General features: G+C 46.1%; 1 protein-coding gene across 1 annotated transcript in view; it reads left to right on the top strand.

The window, feature by feature from the left end:
• The window catches only part of LOC137166540 (ephrin type-B receptor 5), a 106638-nt gene that overhangs the window by 68261 nt on the left and 14184 nt on the right, over positions 1-24193 (top strand). Inside the window, exons 5-6 of the mRNA XM_067568311.1 lie at positions 9371-9526; positions 12053-12391. Coding sequence (XP_067424412.1) covers positions 9371-9526; positions 12053-12391 — 495 coding nt within the window. The remainder of the gene's footprint in view (positions 1-9370; positions 9527-12052; positions 12392-24193) is intronic.

Here is a 24193-nt window from a genome sequence, read left to right as displayed (position 1 = left end):
AAGGAGATGGGCTTTTAAATATTCAGATTGCCAGTTGAATTTTTTTCCTAGCTGTCTCAGACTTAACTCTTGCCGTCCTGTTCATGGAGTGACTGGAGAGGGGAAATGCTTGTGAAACCTGTGTTCAGCTTGGCAGCGTTCCTGTCTGAGGGCTCCTGTGTGAAATGAGTTGGCAGTTCTCAGCCAATGTCACAGGGACAGAGATGTCCATATTGCAGATAACCACCTCCATGACCAGCTTCACTGGAGCCTGGACTGCCTCTCTTGCCCCTTCAAGGGAGTCTGGGTTGGGGGCAGTGTGTGCGGGGAGGCAGGGGTTGCCCACAGTGAACCTGCTCTGTGGATTATGCAGAGAGGCCATTTGTCTCTAGTACTGTCAGTCCAGCGCAAATGAAAAACCTAAGTAGCTAGAAATTTTAGGTCATGGTGATTTTTCTCCAATTATCTTTTCATTAGGAAGGTGGGGGAGGTTTGAACATCTGCGAATCACGTTTAATCTCTGCAAATCGGCTTTGCCTGCAGTATGATTTCATGTTGCTATTTTTCCTCTTGACTGGCAACTGGATCAGTAGGAATCCCAGAGTGATGGAAATGGGGTTGTCCAGAGTGATCCCCTTCCAGCTGGCTCAGCCATCCCTCTTGGAAATTCCAGAATGAGCCTCTCCTTTCATGCGGGACAATGGCCATTTTTTTTGGCCCACTGAACAGTTAAACAAATAGGCGAGAGCCCTCTCCCGGTGTTAGTCTCAGGATTCCTTCTTCGGTCAGCTTCATAGTTCCTGAATTGCTGCTTCTGTCACTGGGGCTGAGATGAATGGTTGGGTCTCTGTCTGTCCACACAGATTCCTTTTTTCTTTCTGTTTTTCTGCTTCAAACCCTGTTTCCCAGGTGCCTCACCCAGAGGGGACAGTTTCCCTCATCATTTCACCTCCGCTTCACTGATGGGTTCTGAAATCAGACGCTGCCTGGAGGCAAAGACCTCTTCCTGCTAGCCCCCCTCCTGCACCTGGCAGACAGAGTGGATGCCAGAGCAAAGGGGAGTTTGCCTGAGACTTGACATTTTAGTTTGCCCCTGGTATGGGAAGAGATTGCAGGTGGGAAAGGGGCCTGTGTGTGTGTAATGTATTCAGTGACCCAGGCCATGGAGGGTTGCAGCCATCACCCTGTTTAAGTGTTAACCAAGGCAATACGAAAGAGGGATATGACAAACCTGTTTCATGTGACAATGTTCCCTTTTCTCTAGGATTTGGTTTAATATTGACGGCACAAATAACAATATTGTCATGATCTCTGATTAGTGTAACCTTGAATTTATTACCTGTAAAGTAGGTACAAAAACTTCAACAAAAGACACACCAACACACTCCCCAGAGTCTGTGTGTGCAAGGCAAGAACCTATATTGCTTGTTGATGTGACGCAGCTTAGTTCAGGGGATAGGTTACTAGCCGGGGTCAGGATGCTGTGCCACTAATCTGCTTTGTGACATTGGTTAAATCTCTTGTTTTCAGCGTGTCACTTCCCACATTTGTAAAGCAGATATAATAGTACTTAGCCCACCTTTCTAAATCCTCTTGCGCTCCTAGGATAAGAAGTGCTAAATACGGTCATTGCTGGGAAGCACTTATATTTTATGGCCATGGGTACTATAGTAAACCCTCCGGTGGATGATGAATTCTCACCTAGGAATTCCAGGAGATCAAACAAAGCTTTCTACCTAGACTGAAAAAGGGTCATTTTGCATTTCATTTCATCTGCTGCTGCTCATAGCATTCCCCGTCATCCTCCTTTAAACTCTGTTTATTGCTGTGCAAACATGGTGTCTGGAGAGAGGATTGCCACTCCTTCTGGACCTTCTCTGGCCCCTTCCAAACACACCTGAGGGCACAAACAGTAGTTACTGATTACACACAAATTAGGGGCCTGGTCTGCAGGGGTCAAACTGAGGTGATTTAGTGAGAGGGTCCTTTTCCCTGTGGTGTCTGCCATATTGTGCTCCAGAACCGGTAAGCTTTTCTTAATAAAAAAGTCTAGACTTTATGGTTGTGAAGATAACCTTGCAAACATGAACCAAGTGTAATCAATGCACTGATGTCAATCAGAGCCTGCTGACAGCCTGAAGAAATGGTTCTGAGAGGTGTCGACTGCCCTTTTTCATTGTACAGGGGTGTTAATCTCTGCAGCCTGCAGACACATTTAAATGCACCATTGTTAGCCCCTGGATTGCTGCTCAAAGTGCACACGAAAGAGAGCGACAGTCCTGGTCTGAAGATCTGCACAATGCAGTGTGAGTGGCATCTGATTTGGTATCAAGAGTAAATGGAGCTTGGGAGAGTATCACAACATACTGTTCTCCCAGTCTGCCTCCTGCCCGTCTCCTATCCAGCTCCGGCCACCATGTCTCTAACGGTGGCTGACAATGGGCTGCTAAACCAACAGTCTGTATGTAACAAATATTATTTTATGAAAAGTCACAAATTGGGGACCCCAGTGAGAACTTCCACATGCGAGGTCTGGTCACTGATACGCCAGAGTCACTGCACCATGGTCCGTGGAGTTACGTCGGTGGAGAAGTGGTGTTACTACGTGGGGCCATTGTTCATACCTCACTGTCTTCTCTTTCTTCAGGCTGCTGAGCAGCCCCATGGGATCCAAAACAGGGCAGAAATTCAGTCCTCATCCAAAAGAAAACATTACCGGGCAGAGAGAAACACTGAATGTCCGTGAGGTTTGCTGGTGAAAGGGTTGTAGTGGAATCCCGTTTTTCCAGTTTAAGCAGCTGCAGTGGGGATACAGACCTCTGTGGATCATTCTGACTCTGCTGATCCATGCTTTGCTTAGGGGTGGAGACAGTTTCCTATTCATATGAAAAACGCACTATTAGATGGAGGTCTTGCAAAGGGATGATGTCACACGCTACTTTTATTCTTGATCAGTGTTCAACAAATACTGATGGCTGTTGGCAACTTGTCAAGTACCAAAAAAGCGAATTTGTCACTTTCATAAATATTGTAATAAATCCATGGCCATCTAGGGCGTCATTGTCGTCATAGTTCCGTACATTGTGACCGCTCAGAATTTTATAATGATGGCAGGGATTTAACTCAGATCCTCCTGCTCCAAAGCCCAGGTTCTTCATTACCTGAACTTTCACAAATAAATAAATAACTTTTTATTTGGCTTACAGGGCCTATGGCATGCCGTTGAACAGTTCTGATTCCATCCAGCGGAGGGCCTGGTGCTCATAGCTAGCCTTGACAAGTTTATTACACAAAAATGTAATTTTATTTTGTGTATTTCATGGAAACTTTCTCAAATAATATACAGAGTTAAATATCAGACCGTGGACAGTGTAATGTATAGATGACAAGAAACAGCACTGCAAAGATATTGTCTAGGGAATGAATTTATAGCATTCAGTCCTAAAATCAAATCTGATGTTTTCAGATGATATTTGAAATCATATGTTGAGATAATGAAGCAGAAAACTATGGGAAGACTGGACTCAGAGCTGTAGAGACAGAGGCCTTCACACAAAGTGTTTAGATTGTTTAAAGGATCATTCAGGGAGGAAAGAAGGAGATAAAGTCTGAGAGGTTAATGAGTTCTGGTGTCATGATATGTGGAAAAACAGAACTTAATCAGGAAGTGGATATTAAAGAACATGGCTGCAGCTAGAGAACAAACAAACAAATAAACAGACTTCCACATAGCTTGAGTTCCTGCATTGTCTCCCTTACTTACCAGGAACCACACTCTGCCTAGAACTTTATACAACACATAGAGACATCTAGTGGCTGAATAAAATGCTGTGTCAACATATCATTACATCTGGTTCACTGTATCCATATGTGACTTTAATTTATTCTCCTCCCTCCCACCCCCTTTCTTTTTAGATGCACCTGCCATAAACCCTGGCTGTTCTTACAATAAAAACAAGTGGAACAGTGAAGACAATGTAATTTGTAAGGAACGATCGAGACCATGAAGCTTGCCACTAGCAATCCACTAAGCTTTATTTACACTCTTTGGATTGTGAATATCCTACTTCCTGTTCAGGATTCTGGGTAGCTGTGATGCAATGGCACTTCCTGTATTAAGTAGTATTACAATTAGAATTACAATAGAAGGCATCCAAAAACTGATCTAAATCTATTCCTTCATTGCTCTTCTCCTCCTTAAATTAGAAGCACATATAATTGTATATATGGTGAAAGATATATTGAGTGATAAAGATATATGTATAACTCATTCCTTACGTACGTATTCAACCTACCTAGTCTTTATGGTGGATTGCTCTGACCTTGACCTTGTAAGCTCATTTAGGGGTTTGTTCTGCCCTGTGGCTGGGAATGTGTTTTTGCTAGGCTAACCATTTATAAATCTGTTCTGTGGGGACCTTTATGAGTTCATGTGAAATAATGTCTCTGCTGAGCCATTCCCCATTCCAGTTTCTTGTGGATGCTGAGCAGTAGGCAAATTGTTTTGTTTTACCCCACATTTATGCCGAGATGCCAGCACTACTTTCTTGGGTGGTGTAATAGGACAACGATTAGTCATTAGTGTTTGTTCTTGTAATTTCCCTTTATACTGGGTTGGTGCCAGCTAGTTCTGAAATTTCCTTAGTCTAAGGGCATGAAACCAATTCAGTGTCCTTTTCCACAGCTGGAACTAGCCCTGGAAGGATTCTAGTCCTGAAATTCTCGATAAGTGATTTACATGTACTTTGCAAAGTGCATGTGTGGTCTGGACCAAGAACACAGAGGCCTTGGCTACACCGCAACTTTTAACTGAGTTTCTAACCAAAGAGTGACACAGGAGCCTCTTAAGGAGGTTGTGTGTACATGCTGCATACGTCAGCCTTGTTAGCAACCTGTTTCTTCCTGAACAAGAATGCAGCCCCGGGTTTTTCCTGTGTGCATGGGGCCCGTACTGGGTGGCTGACCAATCTCTGTCTTCTTCCCATCTCTCAGTGCAGTAGGACATCCCAGATTTCATTGTCCCTTGCATTGCTGATGCCACTCTATGTGCATGTCCTCCACGCACTTTATCCCTGTTAAGGCAAAATGACAGGGCAGCCCAGAGACTCCTAGAATTCACTGACGCAGATGCAATATGGCAGTTGCTGATGCACCAGCACCTTTGACTCATGGTTGTGTTGTGTTGTGTTGTGTTGTGTAAAAAGCTGCTACATAGGCACAGCTCAGCCAGGTTTGTTGTAATCAGCTCAGATAACAGCATCACAAGCTGGTTAATAATACGTGATTGTCCCTTATAGTTTATAGGTCTTAAAGAGCCTGGCCTCTTCACAGTGCTTCCAGATTCTCACTTTCCTTTCCCTTCTAGGGAAGGTCATACTGTCATTTAGTGAGTGAGTCTCAGATGAAGTATAGCATTGTCTTTGGTGACCTGGGCTTTTTACATCTCTTGCTTTGTGCCTGCACTTTTTAAGTAGCTCAGATTCGAGAACAATACGTCTGATTTATTAATGGTCACATCAGGAATAACTGAGCTAGTAAACATCCTTTCTGGCTAGGCATTTACAGCATGCAATATCCTGGTAACCAGTCACCTTTATTATCATCGTCCAGTAACGGTGTGCAGAGCACATGGGTACAGGAGTTAAATTTTGCCAGGCAAATCTGAAAGGATAATTTGATTTGTTCATCACTGAGCAGTTATTACATGAATGCCTTTTCCAGAGTCTTTGCTGGTCTTTCTGCGGTGTGGGACGGTAACAGTAGGAGAATAGCTTGCTGTCAATTCGCAGATACCACCTCCAGAGTTAAGCTGTAAATCCACCATGCGGCTATGGTTTTTGTGACGGTGGTTGTTGGACATTGGAACTGGGTGATTGTCATCCACAACAAGGAAACCTTGCTTATCTTTTCCCCTCAAAATAAATACACGTGCACTGCCATCCTTGAGTTGGCCTTCTCCATGGAGGAAGAGGTGCTATTGGTGGCACTTGTTTTATCCAGCAGACTCTACAACCTTATACTTTTGGTTTAATATCATTGTGTGGGCACCAGAAATGGTTTCTTATTAAGGCCATTGTGTAACACATTTCAGGGTGCTCTCCTTATCATTTCAGTGTCTGACTCAGTAGCAGGTCACGCACAGTCTTCAAAGAAAGCAAACTTGTTCAGTTAAGAGTTGATCCTTTGTTGCTAAATAGTGTGGAAAAGCCTCCTTGACTACAAACTTTAGCCAACCACTTGTGTTATCTACATTTGGGTCAAGAGAGGGCCTACCTGGGTCCCTTTCAGCAATATCGTGGGAGAACAAAATTAGTTCAGCATTAGGTAAGCATTCGTATTACATACTCTCCTTTTACAGAAAGCTGTGATCTTCACATGAGCCATTGGCATTACCATTACCTTCTGATTTCTTTGTATTCATTATCATGTCTAGGAGCAAATAAAGTCATTGTTCACCATGCTGTCAGGTTCTAGGACTTGGCATAAAGGTGCAGAACTGTTCTGCTGACTCAGGCCTGGCAACTAGAACAGGGGAGTCTCATTAGCTCCAAGCCAGAAAGACATATGGTTGAGAATCTTTCTGAGGCAAGAAAGAACGCAGGGCTAATATCAGACATCTGGTAAGAACATCACAACTGGATGTCCATAGTTAAACGTGGAAGGGAGCTCAGCATAACAATTTCACATATTTGTTTATTCTTACAAATAAAGGAAGACCCCAAGAAGGATGGTGAATTTTTGACACTGACCCTATGTTTGTTCAGAGTGGGTTGGGAACTCTACCCATTCATAGTCCTCAATGCAGGCATGGCTGACAAAAGACCCGAAATGCTTGTTAAGTACCTGTGGCCGTTAACTGAAGGTGAATTTTTGACCATGGAGATACTTATTCTTCAGGAATTTTTGCACACAGAAATGTATGGACAGATCCTCTCTTTCAATTCATGAATAAGTTTCCTCTCTACTGGTTAAAAACATAGAGATAAAGACAGCCACTCTCTCCTTACCATCTTCCATCACAAGTAGTATCACAATCCTCAGTGCACATGGCAGTTTATCACTAGCTGGACCGAGTGAATTCTGAGTGTCAGCAGGAACCAGTGCAGTCCTACCTACTAGCCATTGTTTGCATGTAATAAAGTCTCCATCATGCTCCCACCAGTTCCAGGGCTTGTCACTCTGTAGCAGCTCATGTGGAGGTCTTACTGCAGCCAAAAGGGTTTTTACAGAGTGGATTTAGTAAGATGACAGACCTAAAAATGGTTGGAGTCTGGAAATGTTTTTGTCTGATGTGTCTGTTGTATGCCTGCAGCCTCTCCAGCATTTTTTTATGGCTGCAACTCTGCAGTGCCCGCGGTATATACTAGAGAACCCATGCTGGACTTTAAAACCAGACCCTTATCCTTTTCCACTCAGAATACATACTGCGCTTTGGGCAGACGCTTAGCCTAGCGGTGAGCCTTGGGTATATAAGCAGGGGGAGATTGAGTAGGGGCTGGGAGGTGGCATTACCTCCGTATGCAACGTTGGCAAGACCGTTTCCAAAACACCAGGTCCAGTTCTGGTGTCCGTGATTCAAAAGGGTGTTTGACCAGTAAGAAAGGGTTCAGAAAAGAGTTACAAGAATGGTTTGAGGTCTGGGAAACGGGCCTTTCAGTGAGAGACTAAAGCTCCATCTATTCAGTTTATCGAAGAAAGGTAAGAGGTTACTTGATGAGGGTCTGTAAGAGCCTGCTTGGACGAAGGTTTCTGCTAGTTAGAGGCTCTTTAACAGACAGAGGCACAGCAAGATCCAATGGCTGAAGGCAAAAGCTAGACAAACGTAGACTAGGAATAAGGTAGACATTTTAAGTGAGGGTAATTAACCATTGGAGCAGGTTACCAGAGGATGTGGTGGGTTCTCCATCACTTGAAATCTTTAAATGAAAATGAAGTATCTTTCTAAAAGAGATGCTCTAGCACAACCAGAAGTTGTGGGATTGAGGCAGGGATTGAGGATGAAATTCTATGGCCTGTGTTATACAGGAGGTCAGACTGAATGATCACAATGGTCCCGCCTTAAAATCTAGGAAAGTGAGCTGCATTCTCTTCTGGCTTGCACATCAATAGGACTGCTGACTACAATCCAATAGAGGAAATCTTGTAAACTGAGTGCATTCAGTCAGGAGGAGCCACCAGGCCATTTTTACAGTCACGTCTTTGCAGAGAACCACGCTTCAGTAGTCACTCCTTACACACCTCAGTGGCTGTGTGGATTGTAAATAACTCCAAGCAATGATTTTCAGTAGAGATGGGAGCTGAGGTTCCCTCAATGCACCAAGCCATTCCTAAGGCTGTTTATTCTCGCCACTCCATGCAATATGTCCACCTTTGGTGCACACTTTACACTTTTCTCTTCAGTACTGACAGCTGAGTGTATATCTCCTTCTCCCCTCCCCCAATGCCTCCCCCTCCTTCTATCACATTTTACTTCTCCTGGTCCTGCTTTCCTCTCCCCTGGAGTTGTTTTGCTCATAGAACCCCTCAGGGAGATTCTTCTTTATAGTGGAATAAGGCAGCATTTCCACCCTGCTCCTAACACAAGGTGCACATGTTCTGTCTGGTCCAAGTTTACCTCCCTCTTGGGAACTTAAATAACAACAACCAAACTGAAACCTCAGACTAAGTATTCTCCTGAGTTTGGCTGTTCGTTGGATTTTCCTTTGACGCAGAGGGAAACTCGAATCCTTTGTGTTCTGAGCTGAACCTAAAAAGACCCAGCCGCTAGCATGAATCAGCAGCAATAACTTTCCATGCAGGCTCTAGCACCTGACATGCAGGTGACTCAGCACGTGAGCCCTGCATTGCCAGGCAGCATGAGCCTGCTGCCATGTTATAAATCGGGGTTTGGTTTTGCTGTGCTGCGCTCTGTACTCGGCTTGTGTTCCTCTCAGGTAGATTTCTACGCAAGTTTCAGTGTTACTCTCTTAGCCATCTCCATTGCTAATGCGCTTTGGCCAGTCACAGAAGTCAAATCTATTTCAGATAATAAAACCCTTTCTCTCTCTGGGCTGATTCTGTTTGCCATCCACAAATGACTCCACCCTGAAGCACTTTCCAGATTGGGGATTTCAAAAAAGGGTTAAGAAATCACATGGAAATGAGAGTCCTGCTACCGCCACTCGACCTTAATGGAAGCCTCAGTCACTAGTGGCGATGGGAAGTGGCACGTATCCCAGCTGAAAGGAGCAATGCCTGTGTCGCCGCTGTGGGGTGACTGGAACGGCACAGTCAGTCAGTACTGGGTTCTCCCAGCCGCAGCGTGTCCTCGGCCTGAAGGAGAATGTGTTCCTTCTGGGATCTGCAGGAATGGGTTCCCCCTTCTCATCTGTCTCTGTTTTCTTTCCCCCAGCCTGTCCCACTGGTTCTTTTAAAGCATCTGTGGGAGATGCCCCGTGCAGTCCCTGCCCCACCCACAGCCACGCTCCAGGGCCAGGCTCCAGCGAGTGTGCCTGCCAAAGCCGATACTACCGCTCCGCTTCGGACACGTCGGATGCCGCCTGCACTGGTAAGTGTCCGGGTAGGGCTGTGTGAGGGGAGCGGGAGGGGTGGCCAGTGATTCAGAGGAGTCTCTGAGAAAGAGAATAATTTCCCTTCACTCTTTCCCCCTACAGGGATCTGGGGGGCACCACTTCTAATCCACTACAGGGTGTGTCTACCCACCAAATGTATTTGAAGACATTGAATTAATCCCATGTATTATACACGAACCTCATTACAGTAGATATAAAAGCTTGCTTTAAAGACACATGAATGTTGCAGAATCAGGCTCCCAGAAATTAGGAAATGCCAGAATTAAGTTTGCTTGTGCAACCTTAATTCAGCCTCCCTGCGTGTATGCGTTATGACCCAGCCTTTAATTACATGATCACATGGTATTTTTCCACAAGGACCCCTGCCTCATTCATTGCACAGGATGGATAGTGCTCATTGAATTTAATTGTGTAGCTCCAGGCCATATGTACTGCACACCACTGAAACCTTCCTCGGAAGACAGAAATATTAATTTCCTCATGGGCTTTCTATGGTACTCATCACTAGAGTATTCACGTGCTTCCCGAACATTCAGGAAATTATTTTCACAACACCCCTGTGAGGTGAGGGAATATTATTCACATTTTACAGATAGGGGGCTGAGGCACAGAGAGATTATGGTCAAAAGTGTCTATTAAGTTAGGCTTCCCAATTAGAGACATCTAGGACTGGATTTTTCAGGGTCTTTAGTATTATATAACTCTTTATCTGTTGAAGCACAACTCCCATTGTCTTCAGTTCATAGATTCCAAGGCCAGGAAGGTCCACTGTGATCATCTAGTCTGACCTCGTGTAGAACACAGGCCAGAGAACTTCCCCCAAAGAATTCCTAGAGCAGAGCTTTTAGAAAAACCTCCAGTCTTGATTTAAAATTGGTCAGTGATGGAAAATCCACCGCAGCCCTGAGTAAATTGTTTCAGTGGTTAATTATTCTTGCTGTTAAAAATGTATGCCTTCTTTGCAATCTGAATTTGTCTAGCTTCAACTTCCAGCCATTGGATATGTTCTACATTTCTCTGCTAGATTGAACAGCCCATTATTAAATATGTGTTCCCCATGTAGGTGCTTATAGACTGAAATCAAGTAATCTCTTAAACTTCTCTTTGTGAAGCTAGACAGATTGAGCTCCTTCAGTCTGTCACTAGAAGGCAGGTTTTCTGATCCTTTAATCATTCTCATGGCTCTTCTCTGAACCCTCTCCAATTTGTCAACATCCTTCTTGAATTCTGGACACCAGAACTGAACAAAGTATTCAAGCAATGGTTACACCAGTGCCAAATACTGAGGTAATAAAACCTCTCTGCTCCTACTTGAGATTCCCTTGTTTATGCACCCCAGTTTTGCATTAGCCCTCTTGACTACAGCATCGCAGTGGGAGCTTTTATTCAGCTGATTATCCACCAAGACCCCCAAATATTTTTCAGTCACTACTTCCCAGGATAGAGTCCCCCATCCTTTAAGTATGGCCTATTTTCTTTGTACCTGTAGCAGCTCTGAGCACTCAGCAGTTCCCTAGGTCTCATGTTGGGTGCCCAGAAAATGAGAAACACAGAATTAATGACCACCTGTGAAAAATGTGGTTAAAGTGACTTGCCCAGCATCACACAGAAACTCTGTGGCAGAGGCAGGATTAGAATCCAGTTTTCCAGGAAAGCATTCAATCCTTTCTCTTCTTGCAGTCCCTTGCCTTATTCACTGTACACCTTCCAGCTTTTGCAACAAATGAGGCAGCGGTCCTACAGACAACAGACTCCTTCAGTACCCCACCCTGATTCATATCCAATGGACATCCAGTCTGTGCACTGAATGAGGCAGAGGTCGTATGGAAAGAATAGCATAGGAACACTGGCCATTTTAACTCAGCTTGCAGGCATTTCTCCACCTGTCTGTCTGTAATGTGAGAACTTTTGAATGGCACAGCTGAGCAATGTCAATATTTCAAGGAATGGTCCAGGCGTCAGTGTCCAGAACCTTACTGATTTTGGGTGAAAACAGAAAAACAAAAGGGGAAAAGTGGGGACCCATGGAGCCCCTGCTGCCCTTCGCTAGAGCGTGTTCAGTGCCCAGAATGTTCAGAGAATTTACCCACCAGACGGAAACACGTTTGCACTGAACACGAGTGTACTGAGATTTTTCAAAGGCTAAACTTGGGTGGGTTTTCATGAGAATAACACCAGGAACATCCCTGACCAAAAAAGACACCCCCTTGCCAAATGTCAAGTCCCTGCTCCAAAGCATTGGAGTGCTAGAGCTCTTGAAAGACAATCTTTTTTTAATATGGGCAAAACAACATATTTGTCCAGACCCTCATTCTAGGAAACAGCCGAAATATTTTTGCAGAGGAATGAGAGCATGAGAGAAATAATGAACTTGTCCTCTTATTCTCTTTCCCCTTCTTTCTTTCTTTCTTTCTTTCTTTCTTTCTTTCTTTCTTTCTTTCTTTCTTTCTTTCTCTCTGTCGTCCTTTTGTAGGATTTTAATCTCTCGCTCTCCCTTGTAGGCACCCCTTCAGCCCCCCGTGATGTTAGCTATGAGATCATTGGTTCCAACGTGCTCCTGACTTGGCGCCTCCCCAAGGACCTGGGTGGCCGCAAGGATGTCTTCTTCAACGTCATCTGTAAGGTGTGCCCGACAGGGTCTCCGGGGCCCTGCGTGCGCTGTGGGGACAGCGTCCAGTTTGAGCCACGTCAGGTGGGGCTCACAGAGAGTCGTGTGCAGGTCTCCAACCTGCTGGCCCGTGTGCAGTACACATTCGAGATCCAGGCCGTCAACCTGGTGACCGAGCTGAGCCCAGAGGCACCCCATTACGCAGCCATCAACGTCAGCACCAGCCAGTCAGGTAAGCAGCCGTGTTCATCGGACTCCCCTCCCTCCGACTGCTTCCTCTCAGTCCTTCCTTCACACTCCCTGCCCTGGAGCAGGCATGGCTCTGACTCGTTTGCATCTATGCTGTGCCCTTGTCCGTCTCCACCTGCCACTTCGGAGTGGTCCTTGTGTGCCCCTCTCTCTGCTGCTCCCTTTTCTCCCTTCCCCTCTTGGAGAAGAAGCTGAGTTTAGCTGCCAGTGTGAACGGCATGGAGGAGCTAGGACGTGTCAGAGGCCGGAGCCGGCCCAGAGGGAACAGCAGTGGGCAAAGCAGCTCGACGGGTCAGAGGAGTAGCTGCTGCATTGTGAGAGGCAGGAGCCACAGTCATAGTTTGGCCGGGGCCCGTCGAGTGTCAAGCTGCTGGAGAAGCACTTAGGGAGCATTTCTTCACCTCTTCATAACCCTGCTCTTCTCTGTTTTCCCTTCACCCCCTTCCTCTTTCTAGCTCCTCTTTCCTTCAGCTTCCTTCTCTACCTTTGCACTCCTTTGCTGCTCTTCATCTATCTCTTCAGCTCCTCTGATGTCCCCTGCCCTCTTTCTGGCCTGCACGTCAGTTCATGTTTCCTGACACCTTAGCAAACGTCACTGAGTGATTCTCTGGCTGTGTCTGTCTGTGTCTTCGTGTCGGTCTCGAAAGAGAGAGAAATGGCAGCTGGGCACAGCATGACAAAATGCAGCATACATGAACGGCCGTGCCCAGCACTGAAATGCATCCCCCTCTGGAATGGAACGTGGCACAGCCATGCTGCACAGCGGGTCAGGTCAGCAAGCGCAGAAGAAAACCACACCGATGCCGATTGCTGTGAGAATGCCCTGGGGGAAGAATGCAGTGACCCCGGCTGAAATGTGGTCACGACTCAGGAAGAGGGGCTAACATCCCTGTTTTACAAAAACTGCCACGAGTTCTTCCGTCAGTGCCATGGTGCTACAGAGTGATCCTGGGGTGTGATTTACCTGTAGATGGAAACGGCGTTTGCCTTTTTCAGAGTGTCCAGATATTACACTGACGACTGCCATCTAAATATCTGTTATAATAGTGATGAGAGGGGCTGTGGTCCTGGAAGCATCATGACCAGGAACTAAGTTTATGTCTACACTGCACATTAAACCTGGGCTCTGACTCAGGCTTGAGTCCAAGCGCCGCTTCTGTCCACACACAAATCAGTCTGACTTCGGTCCGCACTCAGGACCCAGGTCCTAGGACCCTTCTGGGTGGGGAGGGAGAGCTCAGAGCCCACGTCCCGCTGGCACCCACGTCATACTGCAGTGTGGAGGCAGGTCAAGCCATAGACACGCAGGCGCAGGTATGCACGGTACAGTATGGAGGCATTCGTGCGGCTGTGGCTGTGCAGGCCAGGTCCGGCAGGTGTAAAGCCGGGTTTACAATGCAATGCGGACTCTCAACGTGGGCTTGGGAAACCAAGTCCAGAAGCCTGGGTCCCACAGCTCTAGTTTACAGTGCAGTGTAGATGTACCCTGAGAGAGCAGCTGGTTGTCTGGTCTGTGGAGGTGCAGAGTGAAGGGTTGCGAAGTCTGTCAGAGTGATGGACAGAAGAGAGGCGGCTTGTCTGTGGAAGGGCGGTGCAATAGCACAAGGATAATCCTGGTTTGCTGCAGACGGGCTGTACTTGCCTGAGCGTGGAGAGACGACTTACAGAGGTAGCCCAAGAGAACTGACTGCGCATGTTTGCCTCTGCTACGTGACAGCTAGACTTGGGTGGGGACATGGCAACTCTCCAGAAGTGTGCACACAGCTAGGAGGGACAGGAATTGTTCAGGGCTGGGCTCGGGGGGGGGGCGGTATAATCAGGAGTGATGGGATGAAATGGAGCAAAAAGGAGGACAATTTACACTGAGTATCAGGAGCTGTTTCCTACCATTGAGCTCTATTAAACTGCTAATTAGACTCTAATTAGACTCCCCAGAGAAGTGACGGAAGCCCTGTTGCCTAAATCATGTAAAATGAGGCCTGGACAAAGCCCAAGAGAACAGACCATAGGGAACAATTCTGCCCTGGCTGGGGACCAGACGTGAGCTGTGTTAACAGGTCTGTTCCAGCTCTGATGGCTGGGTTTTGTGGAGTGTCTCGCTGAGGGGACGGGGAGAGGTGGATAAGGCTCCCCGCGAGCAGGCAGGAGGCTGCAGGAGGGCTGTGGCTGGATCATGAACATGTGGCAGGGTCACCTGAATGTCTTGGGGGGAAGGAGGAAATAAACGAGGGCACAAATGGCCCTGGAGCTGGAGGGGGCTAGGGATCTGGCAGTGGGTGTCCCCCCATCAGACCCATTACCAGGGAAGCAGTGATTGGCAGATGCTATGTGGGATACCTGGCCCCGCAAAGAGAGGCGGCACAAGTGGCTGCCTGGGCACCCTGTGACTCTGGCCACACAGCCAGGGAGGGATGGCTCCTGTGGAAAGGCTGGTTCCAGGTGATTTCCCTGAGCTCTGCTGGGGGAGGACAGGTGGCATGTTAACCTCCCCGATGATTTTCCCTGCTCTCTCCCACTTCCCACCCCCGCCGCATTTGTGTGGGTCGGCGGCGATAGAATCCAGAGTAGCCTCTTCTGCCTAGCATGGCCCTTGAACCACCAAGTCTCTCCTCGTCCTTTGCTCACGCCTGACTTGTCTGCCCGGTTCTGCAGCCCCCCTTCTCCTCCTGGCTGCGTGGGGGCTGCTCTCTCATGCTCCAGAAGGGGGGCAGGGGGGCAGCTGTGCTGACAGGCTCCTCCCCAGAGCTGCAGTGTGTCCTGGATGGTTATTGTGGTTGGGTCCTTTTTTTCCCCCTACTCTTCCCCAAGATCATTAGCCATGAGCTTGAGATGAGCCGCCCTCGATTCATAGTGACAGCTCACACTAACAAGACCTCTGTTCCTCCGTCACGTGGCCTGTCTCACTCCTGCCCCCCTCCCTTCAGACCCCTTGGCAGCTTTTCACTTTAGCTTAGCTTTTCTTTTTTTATTATTACACACACAGATGGACTCTCGGCTCTTCCACTCCAAGAGAGACAGGGCAGGGGGATGGGTGGGGTGGCAGGACGTGGAGAAAGGAAGAGAGAGAAGCTGGGGAACAGAACATTTTCCGAATGAAAGGGTGTAACACTCCTCTCCCCTCCGTTGAATTCACGGTGTCCAGACAAAGAACCGTCAGCTCCGCCAGCCTTTGTATCTCCCCTCTGTGCCTGCGCCAGCCACAGGTTCTCTCACGTCCCTGTCTGACCGATCCATATATTCTGTACATCCACCCTGCCTTCTTTCACACGCCCAGGGAAATCTCAGGACAGTGTTCTGTTCCTGGAACAATTCCTTTCCGCTCCCTCCCTTCCCTTGTTCTCTGTTTCCAAGACCACTGGAGACCACTTAGACCACTGGTCTACACCTAGTTGCACACTGCCCCCTGCGTCACAGTTAGAGATGGGAGCCCATGATTGCGACATCCGCCGTTTCCATGGCAACCGATGGTGATGTCTCCCCTCTGCATGGAGCTTCGTTTAAGGTAGGAGCACAAGGGACTAGCACAGGGAAGCTCTTCACACGTACATCCTTGCAGTATAATTTGACTTGATCTTTGATAGCAAGCTGCTATCTAAAACAAAGCTGTTCGGAGAGTGCAATGGCATGCTTGCTGGGGTAACTAGAAGAGGGAGGAAAACACTGAGAAGTAAGGCAAGGTGCAACTTTTTGTTGTCCAACTTGAGGCACTTTGGGCTTAATCTTCTGGCATTCTAACCACTGGGAATGGAGAGTGCTCTGCAGCTCTGAGAACCAGGTCTCAGCTGGCAAAACTTGGGCACAAAAAAACAGAGGCATCTCTCGGAAGATGTGGCTGTGTTTCTCTTAATTTATGTGAGCCCTTACGCTTTTTATAAGGGAATTCCCTTTTTTATGAACTGGCATTATCAAAACAGCGATGAACCGCGTGGGGAATTACTTACCAATCAAATCCACAGAGCAAGTCCACAATCTTCAAAAGTGACTAGTGATCTTGGCTGCCTCCGTTTTTGGGTGCCCGCCTTGGAACACTTTCCAGGTCCTGGTTTTCCAGAGGACAGGTGCACGGCTCTTCCTGAAAATCAGGACCCCTTGAAGGCGTCTCAAGTAAAGCCCCAAAAAACCAAGGCACCTAGAATCACGAATAGCTGTGGGAAATCTTGGCCTCTGTCCTACGGCAGCTCTTTTCAGGCTCAACAAACATCCCTGGGGAACTGATTTATGTCTAGAGCAATTATTAATTGAATTAATATTACTAATTGTCTCCACCAAATTCGAATCTGAGCTCCAAATACAAAGAGTAATGTCAGGATAAAGACGTGCTGTCCCCTGAATTGTGCTTTGTGCATGTTGATCTGGCCCCCAAATGTGTCTTGGTGTCTTGTCTAATTAAGCTGTGGTGTGGGGTTTCTTGTCTAGTTAAGCTGTGGTGTGGGGTTTCTTCAGGAAAGCACTCCTGCCCACCCTTTGCAGATGCCCTGTGGGAAGAGCTTGTTAATTGAAGAGTCTCCTTTGCTTCTTGCAGATTTTTTTAATTGATGTTAGTTGGAGTTCATTGTGCGCAGGCGAGAGTCTCTTGTTGCTTCTGTCTTTCCCTGGTTGCTGTGATCACTGTAGGCCAGGCCTCTTTTGGGTGGAGTTACTTTAGCAATGTCTCGGGTTAGTGGTTCCACACTTTCTTGGTGTGTCTCATGTGCAAAATAAAGTTGACAAGACTTGGACTGTGACTAACCTGCCTTTGTATTATGGAAGAGGTGTCTTTATCAAGCTTGCTGGAGGGTGGCATTGGTTCACAAATGATACTGGTAATTGAGGAATCTCTTTTTTTTAAACTGTTTTCTTTCATATCTTCAGTTTAACTTGATAAAATGTATGGCTGCATGAAATCCCCTCTGTGTTAGTAGTTCATTTATATGAATTCCTTGAAAGTCCATTTACAACTGACCTGCCCTTCTGTACTTTTTGCATATCTCCCACCAAAAGTCTTGTTTCTTTCTATGCCCCCCCAACCCTGCTTCCTCACATACCATTCCCAAACCACGAGCATAAGTCCCATGTGTGCAGTAGGGCGTGGTAAGGTCGAGGGACCCTAACAAGGGTCCTAAAGTCTGTAGGGATGTCACCTAGAATGTCACATATTGACCCAAGTGGAGTTGTGTTACAGCGTATTTCCTGAGGTTTGTAGGTTTTCTTTCTAAGGCTCTTGGGAGGTCATATTAGTGATTCTCCACTGCTACAGCCCTCAGGGAGTCAGGAGCAAAAGAGTAAGTACCCTCTTTGCCCCCAGCTTCTTTCATCCCTCAACCCCATGTTTTGACTGTCTTTGAAACTAAGAACATTCTCACCCACAACGAACATAGCAAAGAGGAAGGTAAGGTTGAAGGCACCTGTGAGTGGTTTGAGTGGGTATTATTGTTCAGGAACTGTTGCGTTAAAAATTAAAAAAACCAAACAAAAATCTGTCAAATATCAGAAAGCCCTGGAGTGTTGCTCTTCTCAAACAAGACACCCAAACTACCTTTACTCTGCTCCATTGTGATGCCATAAAAACATCAGAAAACTTACTATCTTCTCCATAAATAACAAAGAGCTTCACTCACCAATGATCACAAAAAACAGACTGTCTCATCTTACATATATAGCAGTTGGGCTGCCTCACAGCTTTCTTCGCTGTCAGACAGAGATGGTACGTGTACAAGAACTTTCCTGATTAGACAAGTAACATACTGAAGACAATCACTTCCCACTTTTCATCAAGGGCCTGATCTTGTGATATGTTAAGGGCACCCATGATTTCAGGTGGCAGCCAATTAGGCAAGTGTCATCAGGCACAGAGCTAGCGTGTCACCATATATAAACCTCAGGTGAAAAGAGCAAAAATTAGAGCAGTGACAAACCGTCACGTTTCATTTTGGAGACATGTGTACATGAAATGCTGTATGAAACCAATGTTCGGAGGTGCACATTTTGGTAGTCCACATACAAAGAAGGCAAGATGGTAGATTGGCTTCCCTGTGGGGGCAGAGTTAGGGTTGTGTGGAGAAGTAGGGTACATGTTTAAAAAGTGCAGCCTTAAACTCCGCATTCCCTGATTTTCTAAGATTGGAGGGTTTATTTAACTAAAAAAATTTTGTTGGGAGCGCTGCACTTATTCTTCTGATATGTACCTGTGACCTTAAGATTTGTGTGAGATCTTTAAGAAGTGGAGAGAACAGAAAGCTAGATACTTTTACTTGAATGTCCATATGTGACAGGGTTGCTGGTCTGGTGCAGCAGTTCTCAAACTTCTTTGCACTAGGATCCCCTTTTGACATGAAAAATTACTGTATGCCCCCAGTGCCCTGTGTTACTCAGAATAGTTAGTGTTTTAAATAAAAAGGGCATCATAACGCCATATCTACCAAAAGTAGCCACTAAGTATTTTAATGCACAATGCAATCACATGACAATTTTTATACCCAGCAGTAAAAAATATAAATATGCACCTAATGGGAGGGTTGAGCTTGTATTGATTAACACAAATCCTTCAAGCGGGGTTGTTGTGGCTGAGGTGAAGATGGAGATCATCTTCAACAATGAGACAGGCCCTGTGTTTTTCAGTAAAGCCAGTTCTGAAGAGCCGGCTTCACACAGGTAGGCAGATGAAAATGGCAGGAGTGCTTTCAAAGCTGCAGATGACAGTTCTGGTATTCTTCTCAAACAGAAATCCAGAAGTTAGAAAAAGATAGCTCAGAAAATGTCTGTCTCATCACAGAAAAGACCCAGTAATGTTTCTTTCTCTGTAAGTGACATAACAGAACTTGCAGTCAATTCTGCAGTAAAGGGATTTCTAATCCACTCCTCTGTTTTCCAGTCCTTTTCAGGGAATTACTCCCGAAACCACAGTTTAAGTCTTTGCAGGTGGCTGATGATAATGGGTTGCGAGTCATGTTTTGGCAAGGCATTTTCATCCAAAAAGTCTTCCAGTAAAAATAAAATAAAAAAAAAAAAGCTTCAGAACTGCCATTATCCACACAAGCATACCACAAGGAAAGTTTCTTGATTCAACTTCGATTTTCTCAGTGCAAAAAAAGACGGAAGCATCTTGCCCTTGAAGTGAGGTATTTAACACATTTAGATATTCAAAAATGTCTGCCAACTGAACTAGCAAAGCAAGCCATTTGGTATCTGTAAACTTTTTGACCAGCAGGGAATCTTTGTCTGAAAGAAAAATTCTCACTTCTTCTCTGAACTCAAACAAATGATTGAGAACCTTTCCCCGAGACAGCCATCGAACTTCTGTGTGGTAAAGTAACCGATGGTGCTTTGTACCCATCTCATCACACAACTTCAAACAAAGGTACACTTGTTGAGCTACTCCTGATGAAGTGGACTGTGCGAACAGCTTCATTGAGAACTTCTTTTAGAATGTGTGGCATTTCTTGGCTTGGCTGTGTATAATACAGTGAGTCCAAACTGCTTGCAGGGCAACAGCCTGCACTCGGGCGACTAGCCTGCTGTTTCTTCCAGTCCTAGCACGAGCACCGCCACCGCAAATTCCTACACAGCACTGCCATTCCAAACCAGAATTGGAGACAAAAGCACCCAAAAGTGTGAAAGGCTGTTCCCCTGCAGCACGCTGTGGTGATGGCCTGCAGAACAGAAATTCCTCTTGCAGCTTTTTGTCATTCTCAAATTTTATGTGTGTCAACATCTGAGCAGCACCCAACACATCTGTTGTTTCGTCAAGTTGAATGGGGGGAACAAAAGGACTTTGCCATGCTGTGAATGTGCCGGGCAGAAGTGTTGTTAGACACGGGAATCCAATCAAGTTGAGTAGCTGCACCATGCCCCACCATAATCGAAAACACTTTCTTGGCACATGGCAGAAAAAAAGTTTCTCCGGTTGTGCGTAGTTTCCCAGTTTTAGCTATCGAGTGTGACACAGCAAAAGATGCCTCAAGGGCTTTCTTATTTGCTGGAGCTGCCTTAGTCTATTTTCTGGCCTTTACCACACCCAGCTTTCACTGAAAAAACTCCAGCAGTTTTGCTGGAATAGAACTGTGTCCTGTCTGTAAGTGCCGCCCCAGTTTTGGTTGTTTAAGCTCTCCTTTGCCATAACTTGGCCACACAACACACACTGACGCTGCAGGTCCTCCTGAAAACCAGTCCATGTAAATCCACATTCCAAATATTTTGGGTCACATTTGCGGTTTCTTAGGGGTTTTTTGCTGTTTGGATCCTCGTTGTCAGCTCCTCTTTTGCTGCAAGTGGCAATTAACACCCCTTCATTACCCTCTTTTCCTCCACGTGTCTTCAGAAAACGGTCCTCTGCTAAAATGATTTCTACGACAACTTTTCAAACTGGTTCCAACGCCCCATGTGCTGAGCGGGCTGCCAAGTAAACGCACGTGCCTGGCTACAGGAAGTGCCTCAGTAATGCACAGGGCTAGAAAGCAGGGTGATTACAGGGCCTCACACACAGGGAGCCCCGCCAAGCTAAATTGCTGGAGCTCAGCCTTGGGCTTCAGCCCCCTGCTTCACGCAGAGCTCCTGACTCTGGGCTTCAGCTCCCCGCTGCCCGAAAAGCTTGGGGCTGGGGCGTCAGCTCACCTCCCTCTGCCCCTCACGGCTACGGAGCTCGGGGCTGGGGCTGCAGGCTGGGCCTCCATCGCCCGCGAAGCTCGGGGCTAGACCTTCCGCTCCCCGGTCCTCTCCGGAGCGCCTAGCTAGGGCTTCAGCCCCACCACTGCTCATGAAGAAGCGAGCCAGGGGCTTCCCCCCCGCCGCCCGCCACCTTTGGAGCTCTGGGCTGGAGGCTGCACTGTCAAACAGGAGGGTGTATCTCGTGGTGTTCCGCAGTGGTATGTCCTGGGTCCGGTATGTTCAGTATTTTCATTAATGATTGGGTAAGGACTGGAGAGTATGCTTATCACATCTGTGGATGAAACCAAGCTGTGAGAGGCGGCTATCACTGGGGAGGACAGGAGTGGAATTCCAAATGCCCTTGACAAAAGAGAGAATTAGTCTGAAGCCAACAAGTAAATCAGTAAAGATGTGGAAAATATTACACTTAGAAGGCAAAATCAAATGCATCGCTACAAAATAACTGGTTCGGTGGTAGTACTGCTGTAAAGGACCTGTGGGTTACAGTGGATCACAAACTCTATACGAGTCAACAGCGTGATGTAGTTGCAAAAAAGGCTATTATAATTTTGGGATGTATTAACAGAAGTATCCGAGGTAAGACACGGGAGGTAATTATCCCACTCAGCTTAGTACTGATGAGGTTTCAGCTGGAGTAGTATGTCCAATTCTGAACAGCACACTCTAGGAAAGATGTGGACAGTTGTTGAAAGTCCAGAGAAGAGCAATACAAATGATAAAAGGTTTAGAAAACCTGACCTATAAAGAAAGATTTAAAAAACTGGGCATGTTTAGTCTTGAGAAAGGAAGACTGATCTCTGTCTTCATATAGGTTAAGATCTGTTATGAAGAAGACAGGGATCAGTTGTTCTCCATGTCGTCTGAAGGTGGGCCAAGTAGCAATGGGCTTCATCCGTAGCAAGAGAGATGGAGATTAGATATTAGGGAAAGCTTTCTGACTGTAAGGGGAGCTAATATCTGAAAGAGGATTTCGAGAGAGGCTGTGGAATCCCCACCACTGGAGGTTTGTAAGAACAAGCTGGACAAACACCTGTCAGGGATGGCCGAGGGCTTGCCTCAGCCCAGGGGGCTGGACTGGATGACCTTTTGAGGTCCCTTCCAGCCCTGTGTTTCTATGATTTTATGTCTCCTTTGCAGGTGTTTTGCAAGCTTTGTCCTTGAAATGTTTTGTGCTCACCATCTCAAAACAGAGAGTGAAAGTTACCCTAACTTGGATTACTTGATTGTTATTTTCATAACACTGTGGTGCTCCTTCATACCTCTTTGCCTTAAAAGGTAGCTGTTCAGCTTCATTATGAAACTTAATTGAAATGGGCTTATAAAATAGATTGGTGTATGTAAATGTCAAAATGTGTGCACATTAAATCTAACCTGCAGGTAAATGTTATTTGTTTATTTTGGGGCGTCTGTGGGGTCCTTTTTGCTGTAGGTTGGGCATATTGTAGGGTGTTAGGCTGACAGGTGATTGAGTGCTAGGAATGGAAAGCGTATGGAAGGAAAGGAAAGGGGAGGATGTATATCTAGTACCATGATTATTTCTGGACACTCTTGTACAAAATTAGTTATAAAAACCAACAGAATGGGCCTGAAACCTGGCTCTAGGCGGCTGCTTTCACAAGTATTAACATTCACATTACAACTCGTTTAAAAAGTGGGGATATTCTGCGTCAAATTCCAGCCAAAGTAATTACCTTCCACTTCCTAAAACTCTCCTGGCAGCCATCTGTGGGTACAGTGATCTTCGGTTGTAACCTAAAGACTTGCTTGGTGCTGGGGTGCGCTGTTAAACCATGTTGAAGTTCTTTCCCAGTTACCAACATTTCAGTGCAGATGAAGCAATTCCTTTCTGTGCCAAATGTGTTTAAAAGGAAAGTGCTGGCATTCCGAGAATAAAAGAAGAAAGGGAGATGTAAAATGTTTTATTACACTCGAGGCTCACATTCTTCTTTCACTTACATTATTTTAACTGGTCCCTACTTGCCTGAGGTGGTGAAACACTTTTGATATGCTTCTTCTTACATAGTTGTATCTTGTTGGGTATGAAAAACAATCCTTTTATCTCTCCCACAGCTGGGAAGAGAGAGGGAGCCATTCTGCGGTTTTGCTTCCTTGCCAGATGTCCCTGACTTTCTCTCCACCCATCCCAGGTGTTCACTAATTTGGGAGCAGATCAGAAGCGCTTGCTGAGAATTTTCAGTCAGAATCATTTTCCAACAGAAAATGCCATTTTTGTAAAATCAAAATTTTCCATGAGGAAATTTCAGTTTTGTCAGAAAATGTGTATGTTTGGAAGATCTTTCATCCTGAATTGGATGAAAAGTAAGAATTTTTCTTTCTTTCTTTTTTTTTTTTTTTTGCAAGAAAGGATTTCTAGGTAAACTTGGTGTGTCCCTGGTGGTTAGCATGTCAGTAGTCACATTGACTTAGTGTTTTTGAATGGGGCCCATATCTGGGCGATGCAGTTAAAAGCAAGGGAGTATGATGGTCAGACACATCAGTCTAATTTTTTTAGCCTATTATTTTTGAAATAAGACAACCCCATGCTTAAATGAGTTTCAGTGCAACAAGCAGTACTGCCGGGCCCAATTCTTCCAAAATCCCTAGTCAGACCCAAAACCCTAATGGGATTGACTTAACAAATCATGAACTTTTTAAAAATCAGAAATGTGGAGTTTCTCTTCTTTGCCTTCTGGCTTGTGAGCTTTCAGAGATCCTGTTTTCAAGCGTCTCTCCCCTGAAGGATGGACACTTGCTGATCTTAATAAATGAAAGCTGAGATTCTCACATCATCAGTTCCCCTCCAGAGTTGGGGCTTTAAGAAAAGACTCATGATGAAATCACAAAAGTTGGTGACACGGAGCAAGTAATGCACCAGATTACCCCACCCCAAAGAGACAGAGGCTCTGTATTTATCCCCAGGGGGAGTTCAGTGCTGTGACTTCCTACACACTGCATGCCTCGCGCTCGGAGCTGGAGGGGCCAAAGCAGAGTTCATGCTGAGAGGTCCATTCAATCCCGGGGCTCTGTGCCAGGACGCTCAGCAAAGGGGCTGAGTCGTGTCAAGGATAGCAGTGGTTTTGCTATTTGGGCACCTGTTCCTGTGGATGTTGGACTCAGACCCATCTGAGAGCAGCTTTCATTC

Source organism: Emydura macquarii, unplaced genomic scaffold (genome assembly GCF_026122565.2).
Source record: "Emydura macquarii macquarii isolate MOO-44397 ecotype Brisbane River unplaced genomic scaffold, CSIRO-AGI_Emac_v2 contig_2871, whole genome shotgun sequence".
Taxonomy (NCBI): Eukaryota; Metazoa; Chordata; order Testudines; family Chelidae; genus Emydura; species Emydura macquarii.
This window is presented reverse-complemented; position numbering and strand designations above follow the sequence as displayed.